The sequence below is a fragment of the Arvicola amphibius genome, chromosome 7 (genome assembly GCF_903992535.2).
Source record: "Arvicola amphibius chromosome 7, mArvAmp1.2, whole genome shotgun sequence".
In the NCBI taxonomy this organism is placed as follows: Eukaryota; Metazoa; Chordata; class Mammalia; order Rodentia; family Cricetidae; genus Arvicola; species Arvicola amphibius.
In genome coordinates, this window is record NC_052053.1 from 43,213,925 (window position 1) to 43,241,856 (window position 27,932).

Here is a 27,932-nt window from a genome sequence, read left to right on the forward strand (position 1 = left end):
CCTTATGCTGCTGGCAGATTCTCCTGTGTGCTGCAGGCAGAGTCTCCCCTTGGCAGTCACAACATTCTGCCCCTATGAACTGCTAGCAGCCCTGTGGGATTTTCTTTTTTATTTTTAAGGATTTACTCATTTTGTGATTTTTGAATTTTTATTTATTTATTTCTATGGTGTGTGGGGCTTTTGCCTGCATATATGCCTGTGAACCATGTATATGCCTGGTACCCACCGAGACCCCTGGGACTGGAGTTACAGACAGTTCTGAGATGCATTGTGGGTGCTGGGAATCAACACTGAGTCCTCTAGAAAGAGCAGCAGGTGCTCGCGATCATAGAGCCATCTCTTCACCTTGTTTTTTTTTGTTTGTTTGTTTTTGTTTTTTGTTTTTTCTTTTCTTCATAAGCTTCTAGAGCTATCAGGGTTGTTGACTCCAAATGCCAGGAGTGGTTTCTGGTTGATTTAAACAGAGACAGAATTCGTGAGCTGGCCTGGCACTAGTTCCGAGAACAGGAACCTGAGTAACCAAACTCAAACCTTTGAAGGTTCACCATATAGATCAAGCTGGCCTTGAATTAGTAGAGATCTACCTGCATCTGCCTCTTGAGTGTTCAGATCAAAATCACCACGCCCTGCCACTTTTCCCCCCGCGCCCCCCCCCCCCCCCAGACAGAAACTTATGTAGTTCAGGCTGACCTTGAACTTGTTAAGTAGCCAAGGATAACTTTGAACTTCTGATCTCCCTACCTCTATCTTCCCAGTCCTGGGATTATAGATGTGCACCATCGCATTGGATTTGTGCGGTTTTGAGGACTGGACCCAAAGCTTTGTACATGCTTGTCAGTCATCTACCAATGGAGGCAGAGCCTGCTCTGTTGTGGCTCCATCTGGGCAACAGATACATCTGTACTAGTTAGTTCGCTGGTGGCTGTGGGAAAAGACTGGACAAGAAGTCATTTAATGGAGGAAGGGCTCATGTTGACTGACAGTTTAGGGAGGGATACTGTCTATTAGGGTGCTAAGCATGTGCCACAGATTGCCTGGGTTGAACCCCTCCAGGTCTCTCTGTTTGAGAGAAAGCTACTGTCCCTACAGTGACCCGTAGCCACCCTTGCTGGTCCTGCCCTATTGGTGCCTGGTCTTGGGCCAGTCTTCTCAAGTATCATCTGCTATAGATGCCCTGCCCTCCAGTCTGTTTCTGGAACAAGTCCAGCTCTCTCCCCCAGGTCTGTACCCTGTGTTCCTTCCATGTTGTTCCTGAAACAGTTCCTTCACTGTAGTTCAAATGTCAGCTTGGTGAGGTTGGCTCAGACAGTTCAACTTAAAGTACAACATCCCCCTCCCCCTGTATCAACACTCTCTGTATAACTTGTTCCATTTGATTTTCCTCGTAACATTTATGACCTTTTAGATAATTTATATTTACATGAATCAGGTCAATCAGGAGAAAGAACGGCACAACAGATAGAATAGGAATGGTTTACGTAATGAACAATCAACAAAAAAAGTGTACAGACAACTCTAAAGAGTAGCTAGAAGTTGCAGGATGTGGTTTCAGGGGGATCCCCTCCACAAGGCCTGGTTCACACTTGGTGGGGAAAAGGTGTGGCCGCAGCCCAGGGTGTCTGCCTGGGTCAGGGATGGGAATAATCAGGAAAGAGGAGACCGAATAGAGAAAGGCCCACGTGCTTCCTAGCAAGCAGAAAGCTTGTCTTTTCTGGCAGGTCTGCATCTTGATAGAAAGCCATTTGGGGCCGACGAGGCTGGTGGGACTGAACGACCTGGACGGCCTGAGTGTTCAGAGCTCCGTGGATAGACAAAAGACAGAGCTCTGAAGTCAACCTGAACAAGTGCCGAATGAGATAAATACATATTCTCCACGAGAAAGGCAGTGATGTTTGTCTTTCCGTCTGTTCTCTTCCCTTGTACTTCCGTCAGACTCCACGGTCCCACACACGGCCACCCTTGTGCTTTCACGCCAGACATACATATGTATTTGTGTACATATTTACTTGTGCATTCTGAAAGTGAAAGAAAACAAGCAAAACTTGTCCTTCTGAGTCTGTTAAGAATAAGACAGGCCAAGATTTAGGGAAAGGACTATTCCCAGTGACTCGTTTCTACTAGCCGTATATCTAGAGCCCCTAGCCAGAAATAAGTCTTCACCACATGGGTCTGGGAAGGATGCTTCGGGTCCAAACATGACAGCATGCTAATTTATTTCACCTCTGCTCTTTAAGTATGTGTTAGAAAAACATGGAAGTAGATTCAGGCAAAATAGATTGGGAAGCTGTGAGGCTGTTATGTCTACCATAGATTCTGGGGGGCTGTGGGGTTCGACCTTCAGCATTTCCAGTCACAGACTAAGTAAGCAGCAGACTGACAGTGGCCCTGGCTCTGTCAATCACACGGGCACATTGTTCTCCTCTGGTTCAGGGTATCAGACACGGGTGCCTGTGTGGTGAGGTGTTCAGAGGAATGAATGAATAAAGGACAAGCTGGCATCTTTCCCACGACTTTGAAATGATAGCCTGCTTCCTAATCTCTGGTCCTAGAGCACCGGCCCTGCCCGCTCACACCCAGAAGGTCAGGCCTCCTGATCAACACCTTCTATAGAGAGGTCAAGACCTGGGCCGTGCCAATTCCTCAGCACAAGCCAGAGCAAGTCAGAGGGTGCTCATTAAGATTGTTTGTGGATACTTGAGCCCGTCCACCTTTGGTCCAGACAGGCACAGAGATGCCATTGTGGGACCAGCACCCGTCTCCAGAGCCATGGAGTGTAGACAGCCACACAGGAAATGAAATCCTCCTCCAGACCTGACCTCCTAGGTTTCAGGGCAGGGGCCAAGTTCAGGAACTGCAGAGTGGGGAGTGGAAGGCACAGATCCTACCGGGAAGGAAGATGGGCTAAGGCCTGGAGCCAGGGCAGACATCATGAATTCAGAACACAGGTTGGCACATGTGGTCATGGTGCTTTTTGCATCATTTACACAAAGAGAGTGTGATCTGGCCATGTGGATGATGGAGGAGGGTCATCTGTATATCTGTTGTTTCATTGGTTAATTAATAAAAAAACTGCTTGGCCTGATAGGTCAGAACATAGGTAGGCAAAGTAGACAGAACAGAATTGTGGGAGAAAGAAAGCAGAGTCAGGCAGATGCTTCAGGCAGATGCCATGCCACTCCTCTTTGAGACAGACGTAGGTTAAGATCTTTCCTGGTAAGCTACCATCTCGTGGTGCTACACAGATTACTAAATATGGGTTAAAGCAAGATATGAGAATTAGCCAATAAGAGGCTAAAACTAATGGGCCAGACAGTGTTTAAATGAATACAGTTTCGGTGAAATTATTCTGGGGTAAAGCTAGCCGGTGGCCAGAGGAACGCATCCCGCAGTTCCTTCTACATGTGGAGAGCCTCCACATGAAATTCCAGAGGAGCAAAGTTCAATAGAAAAACAGGGGTGGGCTCAGGTCAGGCTGTGATGGTCGCTGGTTCTTCATCCCACCTCAGGGCACAAGACGGCAAGAAATGAACACATGTGGACCTCAGTTCTACCTGGCATATTTGGTTCTGAAAATGTCCTCTCAGCAGGTCCTTGAATGACAAGAACAGCAGAAGGTCAGGACACCTTGTTGGAGATGAATTCCCCTGACCTCACAGCAATGAAACCCCTTCACCTGTCCCTTTAGGGGGACAAATATTCATGTGTGGCTGGAATTCTTTGTGCAGCCAACTTAAAATCGTGTGAACGATGGAAATGAGCCCTACCTAGTGGTTGAGGAGATGGGCATTGGCCAGGCAGTGGAAAAAGACCATGACATCTGAGAGTAAGAAGTGCCCTGCAGAGCTCACAGCTGGGTCACAATCAGGCCTAGAGCAGGGGATCTGTTCTGATGATGTTCAAATTGACAAGAGTCAGGAGTCTGTGTCCCCACTTACAGGAAGGTCCAGCTGAGGAATCAATGCATGAAAAAAACAATGAAGTGGGCTCCCTCCAGGGCAGCGGCCAAGCCATCTGGGGACTAGCAACAGTCCCTGGTGGTGTAGCTCAGCCCCATTCTCTGCACAGGAGGTCAGAATCCAGATCTCAGTGGACACAGCTCAGGGCAGCCATGGCAGATGGAAGCCAGGGCTGTGAGGGGAGCTTGGCCCTCCCTCCCTGCACAATGAGCAACCTCACTGCCCCTGACTCAGTCGTCTTCCCAGGGTCCATTGGGAGCACAAATATTTGTGGCACAGACATTGCAGGGCATTGCGTGTCTTTCTTCATCTGTAGGTGACATTGAGTTCATTATCATCAGATCCCAACAACAACAACCTTCCACCTCCATGATGGATGTGGATATGGCCATGAGAGAAGGACAGTAGGGAAGTGGTCAGTGCCAAGTGGGCACACATCCCTGATCACGGGGGATATAAAGGGCACCCTGTAAGCATCCAGAGCAGACCTTCCCCAGGTGACCTGCCTTGTGTGAGAGCCCAGCTAGTGACTGAAGATGAAGAGCCTGCTCTTGACCTTCATACTTCTGGGGCTGGTGGCTGTTCTGAAGGCCCAAGAACTTCCAACAGATGACCAGGAAGATGTGAGGAAGGGACCGTAAATGGGGAGGGGTGGGATAAAGGCATGGCCTTGTGCTTGGTGCTGGTAGATTTGAGCTGAGGTGTAACATGTCTCCTTGAAGGTTGAACTTGACCTTGCACTGAGCAGTCAGAACTGGGCTTCCACTATTCTAACAGAAGATGGGCATCGTCCTGAAGATAGGGGTTTAGAACAGAAAGTAGATTTTGGTGAGGGGTCCTTGTTCACATGATACCCAGAGCTAGAAGGCCTCGAGGACAAGGGCATTCATCCAGTGCTGAGGTGTAGGCCTCAAGAGTTTAGATACCTGGATGGGGATCACACACTTTCTATCATCATGGGCTTGAGTAGCCTAAAGCGCTGGTTTCTGTTTTCTGACCAAAGGTTCTGGGACAAACAGGGTTAGCCCTTCTCAGTGGCTGCAGCGTGGGCTCTGAGTGTCTATTCAGATGCTAGCCCATGTGCTGGAGCCTGGGATAGGATTAGGGACACAACTGGGCATGTTCAAAGCTTTGTCTCCTGTAGTATTCTGGGACCTGGTATCCAAAGGCCACGATATACAATGGCAGCCTACCCAGTTACAAGATACCCTCAAAGGTTTTCCCTGTGAAGGTGACAGCCGTGGAAGGAGGAGACCTGGAAGCCGACATTATATTCTGGTACGTGTCCCCAGCTGTGGGCCTCTCTAGTTGTTTGTGTCTCCCTTGCCATCCATGTTTTGAGTTTGGGAAACTAAAAATTTCTGCCATTGAGGGGACACATTCCCAAGCAATTTCCTAAAGCAGTAACATGGAATTTAGATCACCTGACCAGGGCTGAGTCACCAAAAGAGCTGAGAGGCTCCGCTCTGCTGCTGAGAGCAGCCTGACTGTAGACTTGTGTTTACAGGAAGAATGGTCAGTGCCAAGACATTAAAATCATGATGAAAAAAAACTAAGGAGCCTGGCAAATACACCTCCTGTGAGTTCCTGTGTCTTAGGGTGTCCTGCAGTGGCAGCCCTTGGATAGATGGGTCCTTGCCTGGTCCAGCTTGTAGGACCGACCATCCACTCACTTTCCACGTACCAGATATAGAGGTTGTTGTGTATTCAACCCTAGCAACTGACAGGCTCTTGGTCCCCTGTCTTAGATATCAGCTCTTGACCCATGAGAAAACCATGCTAAAGAGCAGAAAGCCAGGCAGGGAGATGGATGCTCAGGCCTGGTCCAACATTAGCCCCCTTCTTGGAACATCTTAGGTGGCCTTGACAGCTTCAAAGAAAAGACTCCTGTCTAACTATGGAGAAGATGGAAAGGCCAGGGCTAGACTAGACAGGTCTCCTGGGTGACCACTGAAGTGTTCCAAGGTGTTCCCTCACATGGTCTGCAATGGTGACTCAGGGATAAGACACTGAGAGCTATTTCTGTTCACCTGCAGTTCACGGCAAGAAGTCCATCTATATCACACAGCTGCCGGTGAAGGACCACTACATCTTCTACTGTGAAGCTCATCACCACGGGAAGTTATTTGGAATGGGAAAGCTAATGGGTGAGGTGCTACGGAGGCCCCAAGTCCTGTGTCTGGTGTCTGCTTCTAGCAGCCATGAGAAGGGCAGCAGCCATGCCTAGCAATGCGGGCTGGGAAGCCTCTTGGTGCTGTGCCCAGGGTGCTGTCCAGGAAATGCGTGAGCTCCAAAGAGAAAAGAGGCTAAAACTGTGTGGGCATGGGGCTTTTGTGGCCTTTGGAGACCTGAGCACTCAGGAACAGTCTCCACCTCTGGAGCCAGCAAATGCCACCCCCAGGGATCTCAGTCAAGGGTCAGGTCAAAGGGAATGTCTTAGCAGAGGCCTTTATGGTAGGTAGAGATCCTCCAGGGTCAGGGGACAGCCTCATGTCCCTGAGATTCAGGGCTCTTACAGGTCTGTGGAGTGACCTGTATGTCTGCAGAGGTTCTCCCTAGGGCCTGAGGGTACCTTGGTGTCTGGGTGTCCACACCCAGGTCGTTGTTAACCACCAGAGTCCTCTCTCAACCTTCCTGCTGGTTAATGCTCCCATCCCTGTGTCTCTGGCTCTCTGCAGAGCTGAGCCCCACCCCCTAAGCCTGCCCGACCTCCCCACAGGGAGAAACCCTGAGGAAAACCCAGAGGCCATGAAAGAATTTAAGAAATTTGTACAGCGTAAGGGACTCAAAGAGGAAGACATCCTTGTACCAGAGTTGAAAGGTGAGAACAGGACTGTCCATGCCTCTCTTGTTTCCCCTATATCACTGCTACCTGTCTGTTTCCACAAGTCATGTCTGTCTGAGTGCTTTTGCGTCCTCTCTGTGCCTGGTCTTATTGTCCCTTATGTGTTGTTTCATGTCTGTCCATGTGCCCTCTGTCTCTGTGGTATCTCCATCATTTCCTCAGGGTCACAATGTCACATTCTGAGCTTCTGTCCCTGTGTACCTCCAAGTCTGCTGTGCTTCTGTCCACTCTCTCCCTTGCTCTCTCTGGATCCCTAGTTTCTCCACTGCAGCTTCAAGGTCCTGTCAGCTCTCCCAGGGTTGCCAGGCCCTGCCTCAGGTCTTTGCTGAGGGAGGGTCTGAGCCGCAGGTGTGATGGGGTCATGTACAGGGCCCTTCTCACCCCTGGGCTTCTTTTGGTTTCTACAGAGCACTGTGTGCCTGAAAGCGACTAGGGTAAGTCTCCCCCTACTATGCCCCACCTGCAGAAATGTGGAAAAGCCTAGAATGCCTGTCTCAGGAAGCCCTGGTCCTCATCCCATCCCCACAGACAGGTGTTGTCACCGGGGAGGTGGCCCTGAGTGCAGTTTCCAGGACAGCTGGAAAGTCCTTCCTTTTTGTCATGATCTTTCCTAGTCCCTGATCTCTGCTTTGCCCTGTTCTTCCCATTCTCTCCAGGGTGGTAGAGACCTGGCTGCTCATGGGAGTGGTGAGGGATCTCTTCAGAGGGCCCCGTCTCCTAGCAGGGAAATCACGGAACCAGGGGGAAAGAGATCTCTGTCCCATATATGCCCTGGGCCGTTTCTGTCCATGACTCCCTGACTGCTGCTACTACAGAATAAGGGGGGGAGGGGAACTTATCTCTTTTCTCTCTGTCACAGCAGCTACCCAGGTTTGCACCTGCTGAGCAAGCCTTGCTGCCCAAACCTGACTGTGACATCCCTGTACAACGCCTCTCCTGGACCAAACTCCCCACTGCCCCTCCTCCACACTTTGGCCTCCCCTCTCCCACCTGATACTAAATAAAACCCTTTAGCAGTACTCTGGCTCAGCCTGTCTGTGAAGGGCCTTGTGTGGGTTTGAAAAGCCCTGATGCCAGCAGAGACAAGGGAAAGCATACAGTGACATTGATGGGCTGGTGCCCAAGGAGCATGGCATCTGACTTCCTGGAGAGCCATGTGAGGTCCTAGAGCCCCACCTGATGAGCCACTTGCTGTCAGGCTGGCCCCTGCCAGGAGTGTCTAAGAAGCCCCTGTGGAAGCAGGGTTGTTAGGGGTCATCAGGGCTTTGGGCAGTGTGACTGTCACCACAGGGCTCCTAGTCTAGGAGGACTTGGTGGGCTGCCAGGAAGACCCCTCCTTGAGAAGTTTAGGTCAGTGACAGGGTGGAGCTAGGGTGGGTGGCTCCTCTATCATGTCCCCTCAGGAAACACAGAAGCAGCCACAGCCCAGTTCCCCACCCCAGGCCTCCCCTTGCTTTTCCAAGGACAAGGGTGTAGGGTTTCACTGTCCAATAGGGACATGGTGGCCACAGTGTGGGAGAAGATGTCCCGACCCCAGGTGATCAATACAGCCTCAGAGTGCAAACCCCATGGTGCTGGCTGTCCAGCATGTCACCTCTGCTGAGGGTTGCTGGAACTCAGGCTAGTGCCCCTCAGCTCAGTGACCCTCCAGTCTAACTCCGCTTGATTTGCTGTTCTCTCCGAATTCCTCTCCTTCTGGACCTAGCTCTTGCTGGGAGCTCTTGGGAATTCCTAAGGAGGGTGAGCTCTGCAGGTGCAGGTGAGGCCTGAAGCCTCCAGGCCACTCTGGAGGGCAGGGCCCGGTCAGGCCTGATCCTAAATACCAGGCTCTCTTTGATTTAGACAAGGACTATGCATGGATTTTAACTGGGGATCCTAGAATAAACCCCAATTCAAAAATTTGATGTTGTTCTCTTTTGTAGTCAGTAGTTCAGGAAAACTTCTAATTGAATCCAAAATATGCAGAGACTGCAATCTGACACCACACCCATTACAGTATCACAGCTCCCCGCCCCCAGCAGGGGGGGGGGGAGTACTGGGACTGATCTGTCACCCTTTGGACTGAGTGTGAAAGCTCAGGGACTTGACTGTGCCCTGGAGCAATGCGCAGAATCCTAGCAGGACACAAAGTGGAGAGGCCTCCTCTCCTGCCAGCTGCCCTGCAACTGAGCCTTTGCTGACTTCCTGGGCTTCACTACTGCTGGAAGGGAAGCACCAGGGACTCCATTTGGGCAGGGACCACTTCCTTTTTTTGAACTTGGAACCCATTTTTTTAAGACATACTGACCAACCAACCAACTTGTGGTTTGCTGTGTGTGGTTTGTTGGCCCCTCTTCACCTGGACGGAGGTTTTTCAGGTGTTCTGATCACGTGTTAGGGGCTGGGCAGATAGCAAGGTAGAGCCAAAGGAACTTTAAAAATGTTATGTTTAGACCACAGTGTTTATGCAGGAATGCACAAGTTATGGCATAGGTGTGGAGGTCACAGGACAGCTTTATGGACACAGCATTCTTTCCAGTTTTACCTGGGTTCTTTCTGGGATTGAGTCAAGTGGTCAGGGTGGGTGCATCTAGTGTGCTTCTCACTCACAGAGTGACCCTGCTGGTACCAATGGTGCTTTCTCTTTGCCACAGTTAAGCAACTAGAGGCCCCCAAGTCCGGGATCTTCAGACTAGTGTGTTAGTTTTCTGTGCTCTGCTAAAATACTCTGGCATCGTGACTTAAGTAAGGAAGGAGGGAGTTTGGCTCACAGTTTCAGATCACAGTCTGTCAAGAAGTCAAGGTGGCAGCAGCTAGAGGGAACTGGTCACATCAAATCCACAGTCATGAAGCACAGACTGGGCCAACCAGAAGACTCAGGGTAAATCAGCTTGTCACCAAGCCTGACCCTGAGTTCAGTCCTCCTTTTTCACATGAGGAAGGAGAGGCTTGATTCCTGCAAGTTGTCCTCTGAGCTCTACATGGTGACCGTGTCATCTGAACACACACACCGGCACGCACACGCACAGACACAGGCACAAACACACCCATGCAAAGAAAATAATAATAAAATGTGATATAAAATTAAAACAGCATAGGTTGATGAATGTTTGTGTTCAGCGCTATATATATATATATATATATATATATATATATATATATATATATCTGAGAATGGATCCACCCACAGTGGACAGTTAAATTCACCTCAGCAAACCTAAACAAGACAATCCCCACAGGCGTGCTCAGCCCTTCTTCCTGATGATTTCCATCAGGCTGACAACGGAATGGACAACCACAGCTCCCACCTGGAGGGTGCTACTCAGTTAATTCTGTCTGTCCTGTGGATGGTGTTTAGCATCTGAGCACTGCATGCCAGGCTGTTTGAAGCTTTACGTCTGACGAATGTCAATAGGGAACAGTTTAGCGCTACAGGAAAAATATTCAACATAACCAGCAGAACAAACATGTAATAGCGAACTAACTTGCTTTTTTTCTTTTTTTTCCAGTTTTTTGAGACAGGATTTCTCTGTGTAACAGCAATGGCTGTCCTGGAACTCAGTTTGTAGACCAGGCTGGCCACAAACTCATAAAGATCTGCCTTCCTCTGCCTCCCAAGTGCTGGGTTTAAAGGTGTGCACCACCACTGTCCAGTCAAATAACTTTCTCAAAAGTAAATGATCATTAGAGGTATTTTCACTAGATTACTTGTAAATGCTTTTTTTGGGGGGGGGGGTATTAGTTGAGAGATCAAAGCTACAGATGACAAGAGACATACCAGGAGGCTAGAATCACATAGAGCATCATGGCAGAGATGGGGTTCTGCACTGCTCTGTGCTGCCACCCAGGGCACTCTGAGTGCTCCCTCTATCTGGAGTCCCTGACTCAGGCCAAACACAGGTTTTGGCTTCAGTGCAGAGAAGAATTTCGGGATGAACCTGTATGAGGCAGAGTTGGTGACTGGCTCAAAGAGAAAGTTCAAAAAGAGTGTGCAGGAACTCCAGATTTGGGGACATGGCCATCTCAAAGAAGAGAGTCACAGTTTACTATATGAACATGAAACCTTTGGTATAAACACAGGTAAAGAGAGAGACACTCAGGGAAAAAATAGAACATCCCAGTTCTCAATGGAGAGTTGCTCTTTAGTTTTGCTATAAATACTGTCTTGATAGCTCTCAAATTATGTCTCAAAATAGATATTAAAGATTCCAGCCCCGAATTTATGAGCCAGTCAGGGAGTTTGTTATGAGATTGTGTCTCCTAGAGGTATCAGAAGCTTCCCCATAAAGTCTCAGCAGCATGGCGGCCTAACCATGAGTTGAAGGACAACAGCAATAGACAAGCTAAGGTGGTTGGGGAACAGACAAGAAGAGACCTCAAGAACTACAGGAATGAGGGGATGCTGGGAACAGGAGAAATAGTCTTCCCCAGGGAAGACTACACCGACTGGTTATTTAATATTACATGGTCAGCCCCGAAAACACACAATCAATTAACAGAATGTAAGCTGAACAGGTTGTACCTATGTACCTATATAATATATATTCCTATATTATATATATTATACATATATACATGTGACAGATGAGATAAACAGATAAAAAATGACATGTGTGAACAGTCATTTGTTTGTTGAATAATAAAGCAAAAGGTAGTTTGCAGGAAAAGAGAGGCGGGATCATATATACACACTTAATGGAAAAAGAGGCTGTGAATTTGAAAAAGAGCAAGCAGGGCTATATGTTTGGAGGGAGGGGGGAAATGATGTACTTATAGTATAATCTCAAAAACTGAATGAAATAATAATAAATCTAGCCCAAAACAATAATTTAAATTATTTGTGATCCTCTTAAAGACCTGAAAAGTTAACAGTGCACATAAAATATGATTTTTTTGTTATGTGTGTCTCTACATAAAATTTTATGCATATGTATATATGTGTCCCTTATAAAATCTCAAGGCCTGGAGGGGTACTTGTAATCCCAGCACTGGGAGGGACTCATTGGCTAGCTACCCTAACTGCTGAGTGCCAAGTCAGAGAAGAGACCTTGTCTCAAAAATAACAAGGTGGACCCGCATCATGAGGAAGGAATACTGAGGTTGACTTCTGGCCTTAAAATTATAGAGATCGACCTGCCTCTACCACTGCCTCTGCCTCTGGGACACTGGGATTAAAGGCACGCAACACCACACCCAGCTCATCTTTGTCCAGGCCTGAAGCATTGTCCTCTCTCCAGAACAAAGCCCTGTCTGCATCAGCCCTCCTACCTCATTCTTCCTGCCTCTCTTTCCCTGCAAACTGCCTTTTGCTTTATGACTGAACAAAACTCCAGTGTTCATTCATGGCATTTTCTGTATCTGCGCATCTCAGCCTTCTGTGGGTATCTAGGCTGATTCTGCATCTCGGCTGTGTGAACAACATGGCAATCAACACACATGTGCAGGTTTCCCTGAGCTACAATGACTAGAATCTTTTGGGTATAAATTTGGGGGTGCTTGCTGGAGCTGGATCATTTTCTGGTTCTATTTTTAGTTTTCTGAGGAACCTCCAAACTAGTTTTTGTAGTGGCTTCTCTGGTTTCTGTCCCCATAAACAATGTGTTAGGGTTTATTTTCCCTGCACCATCCCAGAATTTTTGGGTACTTGTCTTCTCTACACCTGCCATTCTGAACTGAGTGAGGGGAACAAACCTCACTGTTGTGTTTATTTGTGTTTCCCTGATGGTAAACAGGGTAAAACACTATTTCACATACTGTTGATGATTTATTCTACCATTTTAGAAACTCATTGTTCAATCCATCTGATGGAGGAGAGTTATCTGTCTATGTTTCTTTCATTGGTTAATTAATAAAGAAAACTGCCTTGGCCCTTTAAGAACAGAAAATTAGGTAGGTGGAGTAGACAGAACAGAATTGTGGGAACAAGGAAGTAGAGTTGTGGAGACGCTTCAGGCAGTCTCCATAGGAGTCTCCATGCTGCTCCTCTCCGAGATGGACGCAGGTTAAGATCTCTCCTGGTAAGCCACAACTCGTGGTGCTACCCAGATTACTAAATATGGGTTAAAGGAAGATGTGAGAATTAACCAATAAGAGGCTGAAACTATGGGCCAGGCAGTGTTTTAAAAGAATACAGTTTCCGTGTAATTATTTCGGGTATAAAGCTAGCCGGTTGCTGGGAACTGGGCGGCGGGAACTCAGCCACGTCGCCGCTTCCCACTACAGATTGGCGCTCCAACGTGGTGACTAAATCCACTTAAAAACCTTGCCCGCTTGGGATCGGAAAGAAAGTTCTCTGAGACCATGCCAATGGCTCACTGCTCCCTTCCTGCACCTGGGCAGATGGCGGAATCAGGCTTAGGCGAGCAGGACAGCATTTGCGGATTCCTGCTGCCATAGAGAGAGAGGTGTTTTCAGACTGCTCTTTACGTCAGATTTGGCTGTAACTTGGATTAAAAGAGTTTCTGTGCTGCACGCTCAGTCTCAGAATTAAACTGCTGAGTGCGGCTCCAATGTCGACTGCTGTGTGCCTGGAACTGTGTGCGGCTCAGGGGCACCAAATGACTGAGGCAGGAACGGCTTTGGCTCTGCTCAGCCATGTTGAATTGTGCTGACCTCAGGCAGGAACTATCGTAATTACCATGATAACAGCGCAGTTAAGGTTTAGACTTGGCTATAAACAGGCAGTACCGTATTATTTTAAGAAGTGGTTAACCTTTTAAGAAATGCTCCTGGATAGTAAAAAATTACAGATTCACAATAGAAAAGATTCAGACATAGAAGGCCTTTAAATGGCTCACGTAGGCTTAAAAGAGAGAAAAAGAAAATATAGAGAATAAAGTTAATGCCTTAAAAAAAAAGGTTAAAGTCTTTAAAGAGACAGAGTACAGATAGTTATAGATTAAAAGAAGTAAAGTGATAGAGTAAAAATAAGCCACGTAAAAATGGAAAATTCACAGAGAGTCTGGATTATGTATTTTGTTGTGTTTTCTTTGATTTTTTTGACTGTAAAGGAGCTAAGTACAGAGAGACATTTCATTATATGGGCTGCCAGGCTAGACCAAAATGGACATCTTAATGGTATGACTTCAGGATTTGGATCTAAGAACATGATGCTTTGGAAAAGAGTTTCTTCTTTTGTTTTCACAGAGGACGAGACTCTGTGGATTGCTTCTATCCCAATATGGTATGATAGACCACGCCCTCCTGAAAGGTTGCTGTGAATATCTTCAAAAAATTACTTCACTCAACTGCCAACTGAGAGGAACCTAGCACACAGGTTATACCATGAAAGACCTAAATAACAACGCCCCCATTCAGCAGGAAGCAGTTTGGAGAGAAAAAACTGCGCCCCTTTTCCCAAATATTGCTTATAAATGTTCTTTTACATTTAAAGGGGGAGATGATATAGATATGAATTTGCATTGGTATAGATTTTAAGGTCAATTTTGTTATATGTATATGTATTTCTTATCTTGATTAAGCTATTGTGATTGTAGTTCATTTTAAAAACTGTAATGTATAATTAGGAAATATAGGTTGTTAATGGATAATCATTGATAATAGTTAAGCTTGTAGTCATGTTATTAGATTTTCTAGATATGTAGAGACATATTTCAGTTAGATAGACATTCTTCATATCTTTCAAAGACTGCAGAATATGGCATTTAATGTTTTAATAACTTAGGGTTTTTCATGACAATGAGACACATCTGCTCCTGGCAGCACCAATCTACTTCGAGAGGAGGATGGGCATCGAAGAGGCTACTTATGGAGTTTGTTAGCCATTTGGGCAAGAAACTGCTCTTGCCTGGACTGTTGCATAAACTGGACACAAGGAACCCACAGAAAGAGGACTGCTAAACTTGCCTAAAGGTGAGATGGTCTCTCAGGGTTCCTGATTCGTGAAAGAGTCTGCGAGACGTTCTGCAGGACACAGCAGAAAGTGACTGAACTGTCTTTGGAATTTTTCTGCTTCATGGAATTGTCTGCTGGATACTGTGGGCCTGAAGCCCGAAGATGGATGCCCCAACGGTACAGAGGAACTTTGGGTGACTGTCCAGGCAGCGAGTTGTCTCTGTCATTTCTAGAGTTTTATAAGTTACTTATTTCTTGTTTACTTAGGTAGCATTATATCCTTCTGGAGTCTTTGATGGAGTTGAAGAATAAATAGATAGTTATAGCTTTCCTTAGTTATGATAAAAGATAAAATAGATTTAAATATTGTAGCTGTAATACTTGCTTGATAACTGTTTTGTTATATGTAATTTTGCTATGTTAAAGTTGAAGCCTTTCTTTTTTGTTTAAACAGAAAAAGGGGAAATGATGGAGGAGAGTTATCTGTCTATGTTTCTTTCATTGGTTAATTAATAAAGAAAACTGCCTTGGCCCTTTAAGAACAGAAAATTAGGTAGGTGGAGTAGACAGAACAGAATTGTGGGAACAAGGAAGTAGAGTTGTGGAGACGCTTCAGGCAGTCTCCATAGGAGTCTCCATGCTGCTCCTCTCCGAGATGGACGCAGGTTAAGATCTCTCCTGGTAAGCCACAACTCGTGGTGCTACCCAGATTACTAAATATGGGTTAAAGGAAGATGTGAGAATTAACCAATAGGCTGAAACTATGGGCCAGGCAGTGTTTTAAAAGAATACAGTTTCCGTGTAATTATTTCGGGTATAAAGCTAGCCGGTTGCTGGGAACTGGGCGGCGGGAACTCAGCCACGCCGCTGCTTCCTTCTACATCCATCTGCTCATTTATTGGTTGGATAAGTTGTTTGGTAATAAATGTTTTGAGTATTTTACGTACTGTATGTCATTCCCCTGTTGGTTGTATAGCTGGAAAGATTCCTCCCCTTCAGTGACCGTCTCTTAACTCTGTTGATTATTTCCTTGGCTGTGCAGAAAGAATATTTTAATTTCACATGGTTCCTTTTCTCTTGGGATTATTTCCTATGCAATTTCAGTCCGATCCAGAAAGTCCTTTTCTCTGCCTGTATCCTGTGTCTTGAAGTGTTTTAACACCCCCCCCCCCAGCCAGCAGTTTCAGGTCGTGCATTAAGGTCTGTGTCCCATTCAGATTGTGTTTGCACAGGGCAATAGCCGAGGTCTAGCTTCATCTCCTGTGTGTGGGTATCAGTGTCCCCAGCACAGCTGACGAATAGATGTCTGTCTCTTCCCCACTGTGTGCTCTGAGCACTTTTGTCTAAAGTCGGGCGGCCGCAGCTATGTGTGTTTGAGTCTGTGCCCTGTATTCTGCCACACTGACTGGTGTGCCTGCTTCTGTGCTATACCATGCTATTTTTGTTACTGCAGCTCTGTAGTATAGTTTAAAACCATGTGCTACAACATCCCCAGCATTGCTGTTTCTGCCCAGGATGACTCTAGCTATTCAGGGCTTTGGGGGCTCACAAATGAGTTTTAGGATTAATTATCTATTTCTGTGACATGGTATAGGAGGTTCTCCTGTCAATGTGCAGCTTTCATTGGTTAATAAAGGAACTGCTTTGGGCCTATAGCAGAGCTATAGAAGAACAGAGCTAGACCGGGAAAACTAAACGAAATTCTGGGAAAACAAGACAGAGGGAAACATGCTGGAACTTTGCTGGTAGGCCACAACCTCGTGAAAATACACAGATTAATAGAAATGGGTTAAATTAAGATGTAAGAGTTAGCCAATAAGAAGTTAGAGCTAATGTGCCAAGCAGTGATGTAATGAATACAATTTCTGTGTGATTATTTCAGTTCAGGGTGGTTGGGACAAACAAGCAGCCTTCCTCCTACAGTGACATTAGACTTTTGACAGAAATTTGTATTGGAGCCTAAGCCGGCTGTTGGCAATATGGTCGTTTTCACAATATTGATTCCCCTAATCCATGGACATAGTGTTCCTTCTGCTATTGTGTTATCCAGGTTCTTCCATGCTTTGTTGTTTCTGTAGAAATGGAATATTTCTTCTCCTCCCCTTCCTCCTCCTCTTCTTTTTTCTTCCTCTTTTTGGCTGATATGATTTGGACATTTTCATGGTCTCTCAGCATGCTTGTTATTATTATTCAATTTCTTTATTTATTTCTTTATTATTAAAAATTTCCGCTTCCTCCCTGCCTCACATTTACCTCCCTGTTATCATTATTCAATTTAGAAAAGCTAATAATTTTTCAGGTTGATTTTATATTCTACTATTTTGCTGAATGTTTTTTAAATCAGATCTCAGAGTTTTCTATTTAATTTAGTAAAAAAGTAAAGTAATGTGAGTATAAGGATAACTGAATTTGATCCTTTCTTATTGATAGACTCCATTTCTTTGCCAGCCTTATTGCTATGGCTAAGACTTCAAGCACTGTATTGAATAAGAGCACTTCAGCTCTTCCCTGATTAGAACAATGTTGGCTTTGTTGAAAGTCAATCATCACCTACTGAAATGATCAGACGACATCTGTCTAGAGTTTGGGTTTGGGCTGCAATTACTAATTTGTGCATTCTCTTGCTTTCCTAGAAAGAAACCAGCTTGGTCATGCTGCCTGACCACCCAATGTTGCTGTGTTCAGTTTGCAAGAATTTTATTGAGAATTTTTGCATCTGTGGTCAACAGAGAAATTTATCTATAGTTTTCTACTTACAATCTTTGAATATCAAATGTTCTTGGTTTACAAAATGAAGGTGGCAGAAGTCCTTCTCTTACGGTATAGTCTGTAGAGCACTGGTGCTGATTCTTTTAAGTTTGTTGTAGAATTTAGCAGTGACTCCATCCTCTCCTGGGCTCTTCTTTGTTGGAAGATTATCAGTACTTTAACGTTGTTGCCCAATATAGATCCATTACAGTAGTGCATTTCCTCTTGATTTAGCTTGGGTAGGTCCTGTGGGTGGAGAATCTATACAGATCTTCTCGATTTTATAGAATTTTGCAGTATATTTCAAAATCTACCCTTTCATAATTTCCTCAAATATGACCTTGTGGGGTGCTGAAGAGATAGCTCAGAAGCTAAGAACACTTGCTGCTCTTGCAGAGGACCTGGGTTCAGATCCCAGTACCCACACACTGGCTTACAATCATCTATAGCTCCAGTTCTAGGGGATCTGATGCCTTCTTCTGACCTCACGGGAACCAGAAACACAGGTGGTGCATGTGTACACATGCACATATATAGGCAAACACTCGTCAACATAAATTTTTATATCTAAAAAATTAATTAGCTTGACATAAACCTAAGAACAAAAATGAAAACCTTGTAAAATTTAAAATTTTAAGCATTATAGAAGAATTTGAACATACTAAAGGTGGGTATGGTGTTCAAAGCTTGGTTTTCAGTTTTGCTTTGGCCCAGTGTTTCCTCACTATGCTCCCTTCCCTCCCTTTGAAATGGAAATGCATATCCTGTGTCATTGTATGTTGTAAGGATGTGATCTGCTTTTTCATTTTGATTTTACAAGAGCTTATAGTTAAGAGATTGCCATGAGCATCAGAGACTTTGAACTGTGGGTGTTTAACAGTGTTGAGGCTGTGATAGACTACAGGAACTAGTGAAACTGAACTAAATGCATTTTGTTTTATGATATGGATCTAAGTCTATGGGGGGCAGGGAGGGAAATGTTGTAATTTGAATGAAAATAGCCCCCATAGGTTCATAGGGAGAGGCACTATTTCACAAGGATTAGGAGGTGTTGCCTTCTTGGAGTAGGTTTGACTTTGTTGGAAGAAGCATGTCACTGGAGGGTGGACTTTGACTTTAGCCCAGGCCCAGAACCTGGCGGCTCTTTCTCTTCCTGCTTCCTGCAGATCTGGATGTAGAACTCTCAGCTACCTCTCCAGTGCCATATCTGCTTGCATGATCATCATGCTGCCCACCATGATGACAATGGGCTAAGCTTCTAAGCCTGCAAGCAAGCTGCATCTAAATGTTTTCCTTTATAAAAGTTGCTGTGGTCATGGTGTCTCTTCACAGCAATGGAAACCCTAACTGAGACGTTCTCCAATACGGTTTTATTTTTTAAATCTTCATTTTATATATCTATCTATCTATATCTATATCTATCTATCTATCTATCTATCTATCTATCTATCTATCTATCTATCTATCTATATGTGTGTGTGTGTGTGTGTGTGTTTTGCTTGCATATTGAGTACTTACTTAGTCTCTGTGGAAGACAGAAGAGCACATTTGATCCCTTTGGAATTGGAGCTACACACTGCTGTGAGCCATATTGTGAATGCTGAGACTAGAACCCTGGAAGAAAAATGGAGAAAGAAAGAGGGGGGAGGGAGGGAGGGAGGGAGGAAGGGATGGAGGGAGAGAGAGAGAGAGAGAGAGAAAGAGAGAGAGAGAGAGAGAGAGAGGAGAGAGAAGTTAGTACTCTTAACCAATGACCCATCCCTACAATCCCTCATTTTCAGGATCTTGATACACGGTCTTGCTAATTTGACCTATATGGCCTTGAAGTTGTTCGGTGACATAAGCAGGCCACAAACTCAGCATCCTCCTGCCTCAGCTTACCAAATAGCTAAGCTACAGACCCACATCTTCTCATTTTCAATGAGTTCAATGTATCACTTCCCTGCAGGATTCCTCTTTGGTCCATGAACGGCTCAGAGTTGAGTTGTGGCATTTTGAAGTCTGTTGAGGAACATACCCATCTCCCTCTGGCGCTGGGGTCTGGTATGTGCTCCATGAGCTTGGTGGACACTTCCCACACACTTTCAGTCCCTCGCAGTGTGTCCAGGTCATCCAGCACTAGGACAAGGTGCACTCTGTGTTGCACGTTGTGTGACTGTATAAGGGACTGTGGGTAGTGTTGCGTTGGTGAGGAGAGTTCACAGCTGCTGGGTGAGCAAGGCTGAGGCCTTCGGTGTCAATGCTGGTTTTCAGTCTTTGGTGGAGTGGGGTGGCATCTCCAACCTTAAATGTGGATCTCTCTCTCTCTCTCTCTCTCTCTCTCTCTCTCTCTCTCTCTCTCTCTCCATTTCTCTCTTTTTCTATTTCTTTCTATCTCTCTCTCCATCTCTTTCTCACCATTTTTCTAGTTCTGCTAGAAAGTTCTATTGCTCTGCCCTGTTGACTGCCTGCTCTGTTAACCTTTGGGATGGCAGCTCCTCTCCAAGGAATGGCATAACTGTCCTGTACGCTGCCCCTCACTATCCCATTAATTTTGCTTTGTTCTAGGTTTTACATCAGTTGATGTTACATCTTGTTAGATTAAAGTTGACCTACTGCAACTGTATACTTTCCCACCCAGTTCACCTCCATCAGCACTTTTAAAGTAGATTTCTCGTAGACAACAATAGCTATCATACGGTTTCAGCCATTTGTACTAGTCACTATGCTGTGTTTGATGGATTTTGACCATTTGCATGTAATGTAACTATTGATCAGTTAGGAATGATTTTAAGGGCAGTTGTAGCCCTTAAAATCCAGAAATGTGGACATCGGATGGAACTTGGTGGTAAAGTGCACCAAAGCCTGTGCCAGGCCTGGGGTAGATCCCAGCACTGCTAAGAGAACAAAACCAAAAACCTACAACATATGCTTGATCGTTCTGGAGGCAGAAGCCTGGCATCTGGTGATATTTTAAGGTCATATTTTGTCATTTAACAAGAAAGTTAGCATTGGAGCTATTGGGACTTGGCTCCCCTGAGACTGTCACAGGTAGGACATCTCATGTGAACTTGGGAAGCAGGGGAGCCCAGTCCACCATCCTCTCAGTTTCCATCCATGCTGATGATGTATCAGCCAGGTTTTCATCATCGCCTTAAACACACAGGAGGACAACTTAAAGAAGAAGGAGTTATTTTTGGCTCCTGGTGTCAGAGGTTCTGCCCACGATGGGTTGGTCTCATGGCCGAGGGCCTGTGGACTCAGAGCATAATAGCAGAGAGGGTTAAGAGGAACAGCTGACATCTCATGCCATCAAGGAAGCAGAGAGGAGGACAAGGTGTTCTCCATGACTAATTTCTACCAACCCTGGCCTTGGTCTGCAGTCTCTTCAAATAGGGCTGTCAGCTGGGACTAAGCCTTCTGCACACGAATCTTTGGGGGAAGATTCAGACCCATCCATGACAGTGTGGTTATCAACATCACACCTGCCCTTCAAGGCTGTGGGTCAGAGAAACACAAAAGGGAAGTGCAGGCTTAGACTGGGAAGCTGCTGGTCTCTCTGTTGTTAAGAAATGTCAACTGCAGTGGTAGGTGACATTAAGGCTCAGCCATCACCACTATCAGCTATAGCCCACCCCAGCACTGACACTTCAGGATTCAAATAGAGTCCATTCCACAAATGCAACAGCAGCTATCTGCTGCCACTTTAATTTCGTCTTACCAAGAAACCTAACTGGAAACCTTGAGATGAATCAGGTGCTAAGACACAGGCAAGAGAAATGAATAATGAGAGGCACGTGGCAAGTTAGAATGAACTCCAGCAGATTGACCGCATCCCTTGCTCTGTCAATCACATGGGCACATGTTCTCTGATTCAGGAAATCATACACGGGTGCCTGTGTGGTGAGGTGCTCAGAGGAATGAATCAAAGACACTAATGAAGGACAAGCTAGCAGGTTCAGAGACGCATCGCCTTGATTTGGAAATGATAGCCTGTTTTCTAATCTCTGGTCCCAAAGTGCCCCTCCCGGCTCACACGCAGAATGTCAGCCTCCTGCTCAACAACTTCTACAGTGAGGTCACGACCTGGGCTGTGCCAACTACTCAGCATAAGCCAGGGCAAGTCAGAGGGTGCTCATTAAGATTGTTTGTGGATACTTGAGCCCGTCCACCTTTGGTCCAGACAGGCACAGAGATGCCATTGTGGGACCAGCACCTGTCTCCAGAGCCATGGAGTGAAGACAGCCACACAGGAAATGAAATCCTTCTCCAGACTTCTAGGTTTCAGGGCAGGGGCCAAGTTCAGGAACTGCAGAGTGGAGAGTGGAAGGCACAGATCCTACCGGGAAGGAAGATGGGCTAAGGCCTGGAGCCATGGCAGACATCATGAATTCAGAACACAGGTTGGCACATGGAGTCATGGTGCTTTTTGCATCATTTACCCAAAAAGAGTGTGATCTGGACTTGTGGAGAGCCTGTGGGTGCTCAGAGATAACAAGGAGGGAACCTGTTGACTCCAGAGGAAGTGAGTTCAATAGGAGCACTGGGGTGGGCCCAGGCCAGGCTGTGATGGACGCTGGTTCTTCATCCCACCTCAGGGTACAAGATGGCAAGAAATGAACACATGTGGACCTCAGTTCTACATGGGCAGGTTTGGTTCTCAAAATGTCCACTCAGCAGGTCCACAGATGACAAGCAGAGCAGAAGGTCAAGTCGCCTTGTTGGAGATGTATCCCCCTGAGTTCACAGAGGTGAAGCCCCTTTACCTGTCCTTCATGGGCCATATATTCATGTGTGGCTGGAATTCTTCATGCAGTCAACTTAAAATCATGTGAACTACGGAAATGGAGCCCTACCTGGTGGTTGAGGAGATGGCATTGGCCAGACAGTGAGAAGGACCAGGGCATCTGAGAGTAAGAAGTGCCCTGCAGAGCCCACAGCTGGGTCAGGGTCATGGTGTGGCCTAGTGTGGCAGGGGGTCTGCCTGATGATGTACAAACTGATAAGAGTCAGGAGTCTGTGTCCACACTTACGGGAAGGTCCAGCTGGGGTATCCATGAATGGAAAGGACAATGAAGTGGGCTCCCTCCAGGGCAGCAGCCAAGCCATCTGGGGACTAGCAACAGTCCCTGGTGGTGTAGCTCAGCCCCATTCTCTGCACAGGAGGTCAGAATCCAGAACTCAGTGGACACAGCTCAGGGCAGCCATGGCAGATGGAGGCCAGGGCTGTGAATCCTGGCCCTCCCTCCGTGCCCAATGAGCAACCTCACTGCCCCTGACTCACTCATCTTCCCAGGGTCCTTTGTGAGCACAGTATTGGTGGCACAGACATTGCAGGGCATTGTGTGTCTTTCTTCGTCTGTGGGTGACATTGAGTTCATTGTCATCAGATCCCAACAACAACAATCTTCCACCTCCATGATGGATGTGGATTTGGCCATGAGACAAGGACGGGAGGGACGTGGTCAGTGCCAAGTGGGCACACATCCCTGGCCACGGGGGATATAAAGGGCACCCTGTGAGCAGCCAGAGCAGACCTTCCCCAGGTGACCTGCCTTGTGTGAGAGCCCAGCTAGTTACTGAAGATGAAGAGCCTGCTCTTGACCTCCATGCTTCTGGGGCTGGTGGCTGTCCTGAAGGCCCAAGAACTTCCAACAGATGACCAGGAAGATGTGAGGAAGGGACCGTAAATGGGGAGGGGTGGGATAAAGGCATGGCCTTCTGCTTGGTGCTGGTAGATTTGAGCTGAGGTGCAGCATGTTTCCTTGAAGGTTGAACTTGACCTTGCACTGAGTAGTCAGAACTGGGCTTCCACTATTCTAACAGAAGGTTGGCGTCCTCCAGAAGATAGGGGTAAAACAGAAAGCAGATTTTGGTGAGGGGTCCTTGTTCACATGATACCCAGAGCTAGAAGGCCTCGAGGACAAGGGTGTTCATCCAGTGCTGAGGTGTAGGCCTCAAGAGTTTAAGATACCTGGATGGGGAGAACACACTTTCTATCATCATGGTGTTGGGTAGCCTAAAGCGCTGGTTTCTGTTTTCTGACCAAAGGTTCTGGGACAAACAGGGTTAGTTAGCCCTTCTCAGTGGCTGCAGCCTGGGCTCTGATTGTCTATTCAGGTGCTAGCCCATGTGCTGGAGCCTGGGATAGGATTAGGGCCACGACTGGGCATGTTCAAAGCTTTGTCTCCTGCAGTACTCTGGGACCTGGTATCCAAAGGCCACAATATACAATGGCAGCCTACCCAGTTACAAGATACCCTCAAAGGTTTTCCCTGTGAAGGTGACAGCCGTGGAAGGAGGAGACCTGGAGGCCAACATTATATTATGGTACGTGTCCCCAGCTGTGTGCCTCTGTATTGTTTGTGAATCCCTTGCTATCCATGTTTTGAGTTTGGGAAACTAAAAATTTCTGCCTTTGAGGAAACACAGTCCCAAGCAGTTTTCTAAAGCAGTAACATGGAATTTAGGAGATCACCTGACCAGGGCTGAGTCACCAAAAGAGCTGAAAGGCTCTGCTCTGCTGCTGAGAGCAGCCTGACTGTGGACTTGTGTTTACAGGATGAATGATCAGTGCCACGACATTAAAATTCTGATGAAGAAAACTAAGGAGCCTGGCAAATTCACCTCCTGTGAGTCCCTGTGTCTTAGGTTGTCCTGGAGTGGCAGCCCTTGAATAGATGGGTCCTTGCCTGATCCAGCTTGTAGGACCGACCATCCACTCACTTTCCACGTACCAGATATAGAGGTCATTGTGTAGTCAACCCTAGCAACTGACAGGCTCTTGGTCCCCTGCGAAGATCTCAACTCTTGACCCATGAGAAAACCATGCTAAGAGCAGAAAGCCAGGCAGGGAGATGGATGCTCAGGCCTGGTCCAACCTCAGCCCCCTTCTCTGAACATCGTAGGTGGCCTTGACAGCTTCAAAGAAAGGACTCCTGTCTAACTATGGAGAAGATGGAAAGGCCAGGGCTAGACTAGACAGGTCTCCTGGGTGACCACTGAGGTGTTCCAAGGTGTTCCCTCACATGGTCTGCAATGAGACTCAAGGATAAGACACTATGATCTATTTCTGTTCACCCGCAGTTCACGGCAAGAAGTCCATCTATATCACACAGCTGCCGGTGAAGGACCACTACATCTTCTACTGTGAAGGCCATTACCACGGGAAGTTCTTTGCCATGGGAAAGCTCATGGGTGAGGTGCCATGGAGGCCCCAATCCTGTTTCTGGTGTCTGTTTCCAGCAGCCATGCTTGGCACTGGGGACTGGGAAGCCTCTTGGTGCTGTGCCCAGGGTGCTGCCTGGGAAATGTGTGAGATACGAAGAGAAAAGTGGCTAAAACTGGCTGAGCCTGGGGCTTCTGTGGCCTTTGGAGACCTTAGCACTCAGGAACAGTCTCCACCTCTGGAGCCAGCAAATGCCACTTCCAGGGATCTCAGTCAAGGGTCAGGTCAAAGGGAATGTCTTGGCAGAAGCCCATATGGTAGGAAGAGATCCTCCAGTGTCAGGGGACAGCCTCATGCCACTGAAATTCAGGGCTCTTACAGCTATGTGGAGTAACCAAGTCTGCAGAGGATCTCCCTAGGGACAGAGGGTCCCTCGGTGTCTGGGTGTCCACACCCAGTTTGTTGTTAACCACCAGGGTCCTCTCTCCACCTTTGTGCTGGTTAATGCTCCCATCTCTATGTCTCTGGCTCTCTGCAGAGCTGAGCCCCACCCCTTAAGCCTGCCCGACCTCCCCACAGGGAGAAACCCTGAGGAAAACCCAGAGGCCATGGAAGAATTTAAGAAATTTGTACAGCGTAAGGGACTCAAAGAGGAAAACCTCCTTGTCCCAGAGTTGAAAGGTGAGAACAGGACTGTCCATGCCTCTCTTGTGTCTCCTATATCACTGCTACCTGTCTGTGGCCCCAAACCATGTCTGTCTGTGTGTTTCTGCGTCCTCTCTGTGCCTGTACTTATTGTCCATTATTTGTTGTTTCATGTCTGTCCATGTTTCCTGTGTCTCTGTGGTATCTCCATCATTTCCTCAGGGTCACAATGTCACATTCTGAGCCTCTGTCCCTCGGTGTCCCTATGTACCTCTAAGTCTCCTGTGCTTCTGTCCACTCTCTCCCTTGCTCTCTCTGGATCCCTAGTTTCTCCATTGCAGCTTCAAGGTCCTGTCAGCTCTCCCAGGGTTGCCAGGCCCTGCCTCAGGTCTTGGCTGAGGGAGGGTGTGGGCCGCAGGTGTGATGGGGTCCTCTACAGGGCCCTACTTACCCCTGGGCTTCTTTTGGTTTCTACAGAGCACTGTGTGCCTGAAAGCAAATAGGGTAAGTCTCCCCCTACCACCCTCACCAGTAGGAATGTGGAGAAGCCTAGAATGTGGTGCTGAAGAAGCCCTGGTCCTCATCCCATCCCCACAGACAGGTGTTGTCCCCGGGGAAGTGGCCCTGGGTGTAGTTTTTAGGACAGCTGGAAAGTCCTTCCTTTTTGTCGTGATCTCTCTTAGTCCCTGGTCTCTGCTTTGCCCTGTTCTTACCATTCTCTCCAGGTTGGCAGAGACCTGGCTGCTCATGGGAGTGGTGAGGGATCTCTTCAGAGTGCCCCAGCTCCTAGCAGGGACCTCACAGAACCATGTGGAAGGAGATCTCTGTCCAATATGTGCCCTGGGCTGTCCCTGTCCATGACTCCCTGACTGTTTATCCTAAAGAATGGGGGTGGGGGACGGACACTTATCTCTCTTCTGTCTGTCATAGCAGCTACCCAAGTCTGCACCTGCTGAGCAAGCCTTGCTGCCCAAACCTGACTGTGACATCCCTTTACAACACCTCTCCCGGACCAACTCCCCACCTTGGCCTCCCCTACCTCTCCTGACACCAAATAAAGCCCTTTAGCAGTACTCTGGCTCAGCCTTTCTGTGAAGGGCCTTGTGTGGGTTTGAAAAGCCCTGCTGCCAGCAGAGACATGGAAAAAGTACAGTGACATTGTTGGGCTGGTGTCCAAGGAGCATAGCATCGGACTTCCTGGAGAGCCTTGTGAGGTCCTAGAACACCACCTGGTGAGCCACTGGCTGTCAGGCTGGACCCTATCATGAGCGTCTGAGAAGCTCCTGGGGAAGCAGGGCTGTGAGGAATCATCAGGGCTTTGGGCAGTTTGAATGTCACCACAGGGCTCCTAGTCTAGGAGGACTTGGTGGGCTGCCAGGAAGACCCCTCCTTGAGAAGTTTAGGTTAGTGACAGGGTGGAGCTAGGGTGGGTAGCTCCTCTATCATGTCCCCTCAGGAAACACAGAAGCAGCCACAGCCCCCCGCCCCCAGTACTCCACCCCAGGCCTCCCCTTGCTTTTCCAAGGACAAGGGTGTGGGGTTTCACTGTCCAATAGGGACATGGTGGCCACAGTGTGGGAGAAGATGTACCGATCCCAGGTGATCAATACAGCCTCAGAGTGCAAACCCCATGGTGCTGGCTGTCCAGCATGTCACCTCTGCTGAGGGTTGCTGGAACTCAGGCTAGTGCCCCTCAGCTCAGTGACCCTCCTGTCTAACTCGCCTGATTGTTCTCTCTGAATTCCTCTCCTTCTGGACCTAGATCTTGCTGGGAGCTCTTGGGAGTTCCTAAGGAGGGGCAGCTCTGCAGGTGCAGGTGGGTCCTGAAGTCTTGGAGGGTAGGGCCAGGCCAGGCTGGATCCCACATACCAGGCTCTCTTTGATTGAGACAGGGACACTATGCATGGATTTCAACTGTGGGTCCCAGAATAACCTCAAATTCAAAAATTTGATGCTGTTCTCTTTTGTAATCAGTAGTTCAGGAAAACTTCTAATTGAATCCAAAAAATGCAGAGACTGCAATCTGACCCTAAACCCCATTACAGTATCACAGCTCCCCGCCCCCTGCCACGGGTCAGTACTGGGACTGAGCTGTGACCCTGGGCACTGTGTGTGAAAGCTCAGGGCTGTGACTGTGCCCTGGAGCAGTGAGCAGAATCCTAGCAGGACACAAAGTGGAGAGGCCTCCTTTCCTGCCAGCTGCCCTGCACTGAGCCTTTGCTGACTTCCTGGGCTTCACTACTGCTGGAAGGGAAGCACCAGGGACTCCATTTGGGCAGGGACCACTTTTTTTTTTTGAACTTGGAACCCATTTTCTTTAAAGACATACTGACCAACCAACCATCTTGTGGTTTTCTGTGGTTTTTTTGGCCCCTCGTGATCTGGAGGGAGCTTTTTCAGGTGGTCTGATCACATGTTAGGGGCTGGGCAGATTGCAAGATAGAGCCAAAAACACTTTAAAAATGTTATGTTTAGCCTGGCGGTGGTGGCGCACGCCTTTAATCCCAGCACTCGGGAGGCAGAGGCAGGCGGATCTCTGTGAGTTCGAGGCCAGCCTGGTCTACAAGAGCTAGTTCCAGGACAGGCTCCAAAGAAGCTGCAGAGAAACCCTGTCTTGAAAAACCAAAAAAAGAAAAAAAAAAAAAGAAAAAAAAATGTTATGTTTAGACCACTGTGTGTATGCAGGAATGCACTTGTTATAACCTAGATACCAGGCTCTCTTTGATTGAGACAGGGACACTATGCATGGATTTCAACT

The 27,932-nt window shown here is 47.3% G+C and overlaps 2 protein-coding genes across 2 annotated transcripts; both read left to right on the plus strand.

Moving 5' to 3' along the window:
* Positions 1-4,492: 4,492 nt before the first annotated feature.
* On the plus strand, positions 4,493-7,234 carry LOC119819725 (odorant-binding protein 2a-like). Its single transcript, XM_042055381.1, is given in 7 exon segments — positions 4,493-4,579; positions 5,101-5,234; positions 5,464-5,500; positions 5,502-5,535; positions 5,993-6,103; positions 6,676-6,777; positions 7,059-7,234. Coding segments are annotated over 7 exon segments (681 nt in total).
* A 15,712-nt stretch (positions 7,235-22,946) lies between these two features.
* On the plus strand, positions 22,947-26,892 carry LOC119819726 (odorant-binding protein 2a-like). The gene is made up of 7 exons (XM_042055382.1): positions 22,947-23,033; positions 23,558-23,691; positions 23,923-23,993; positions 24,448-24,558; positions 25,109-25,210; positions 26,294-26,406; positions 26,731-26,892. Exons 1-7 carry the CDS (start codon positions 22,947-22,949, stop codon positions 26,890-26,892), a joined length of 780 nt encoding a protein of 259 aa, XP_041911316.1.
* The last annotated feature ends 1,040 nt before the right edge of the window (positions 26,893-27,932 follow it).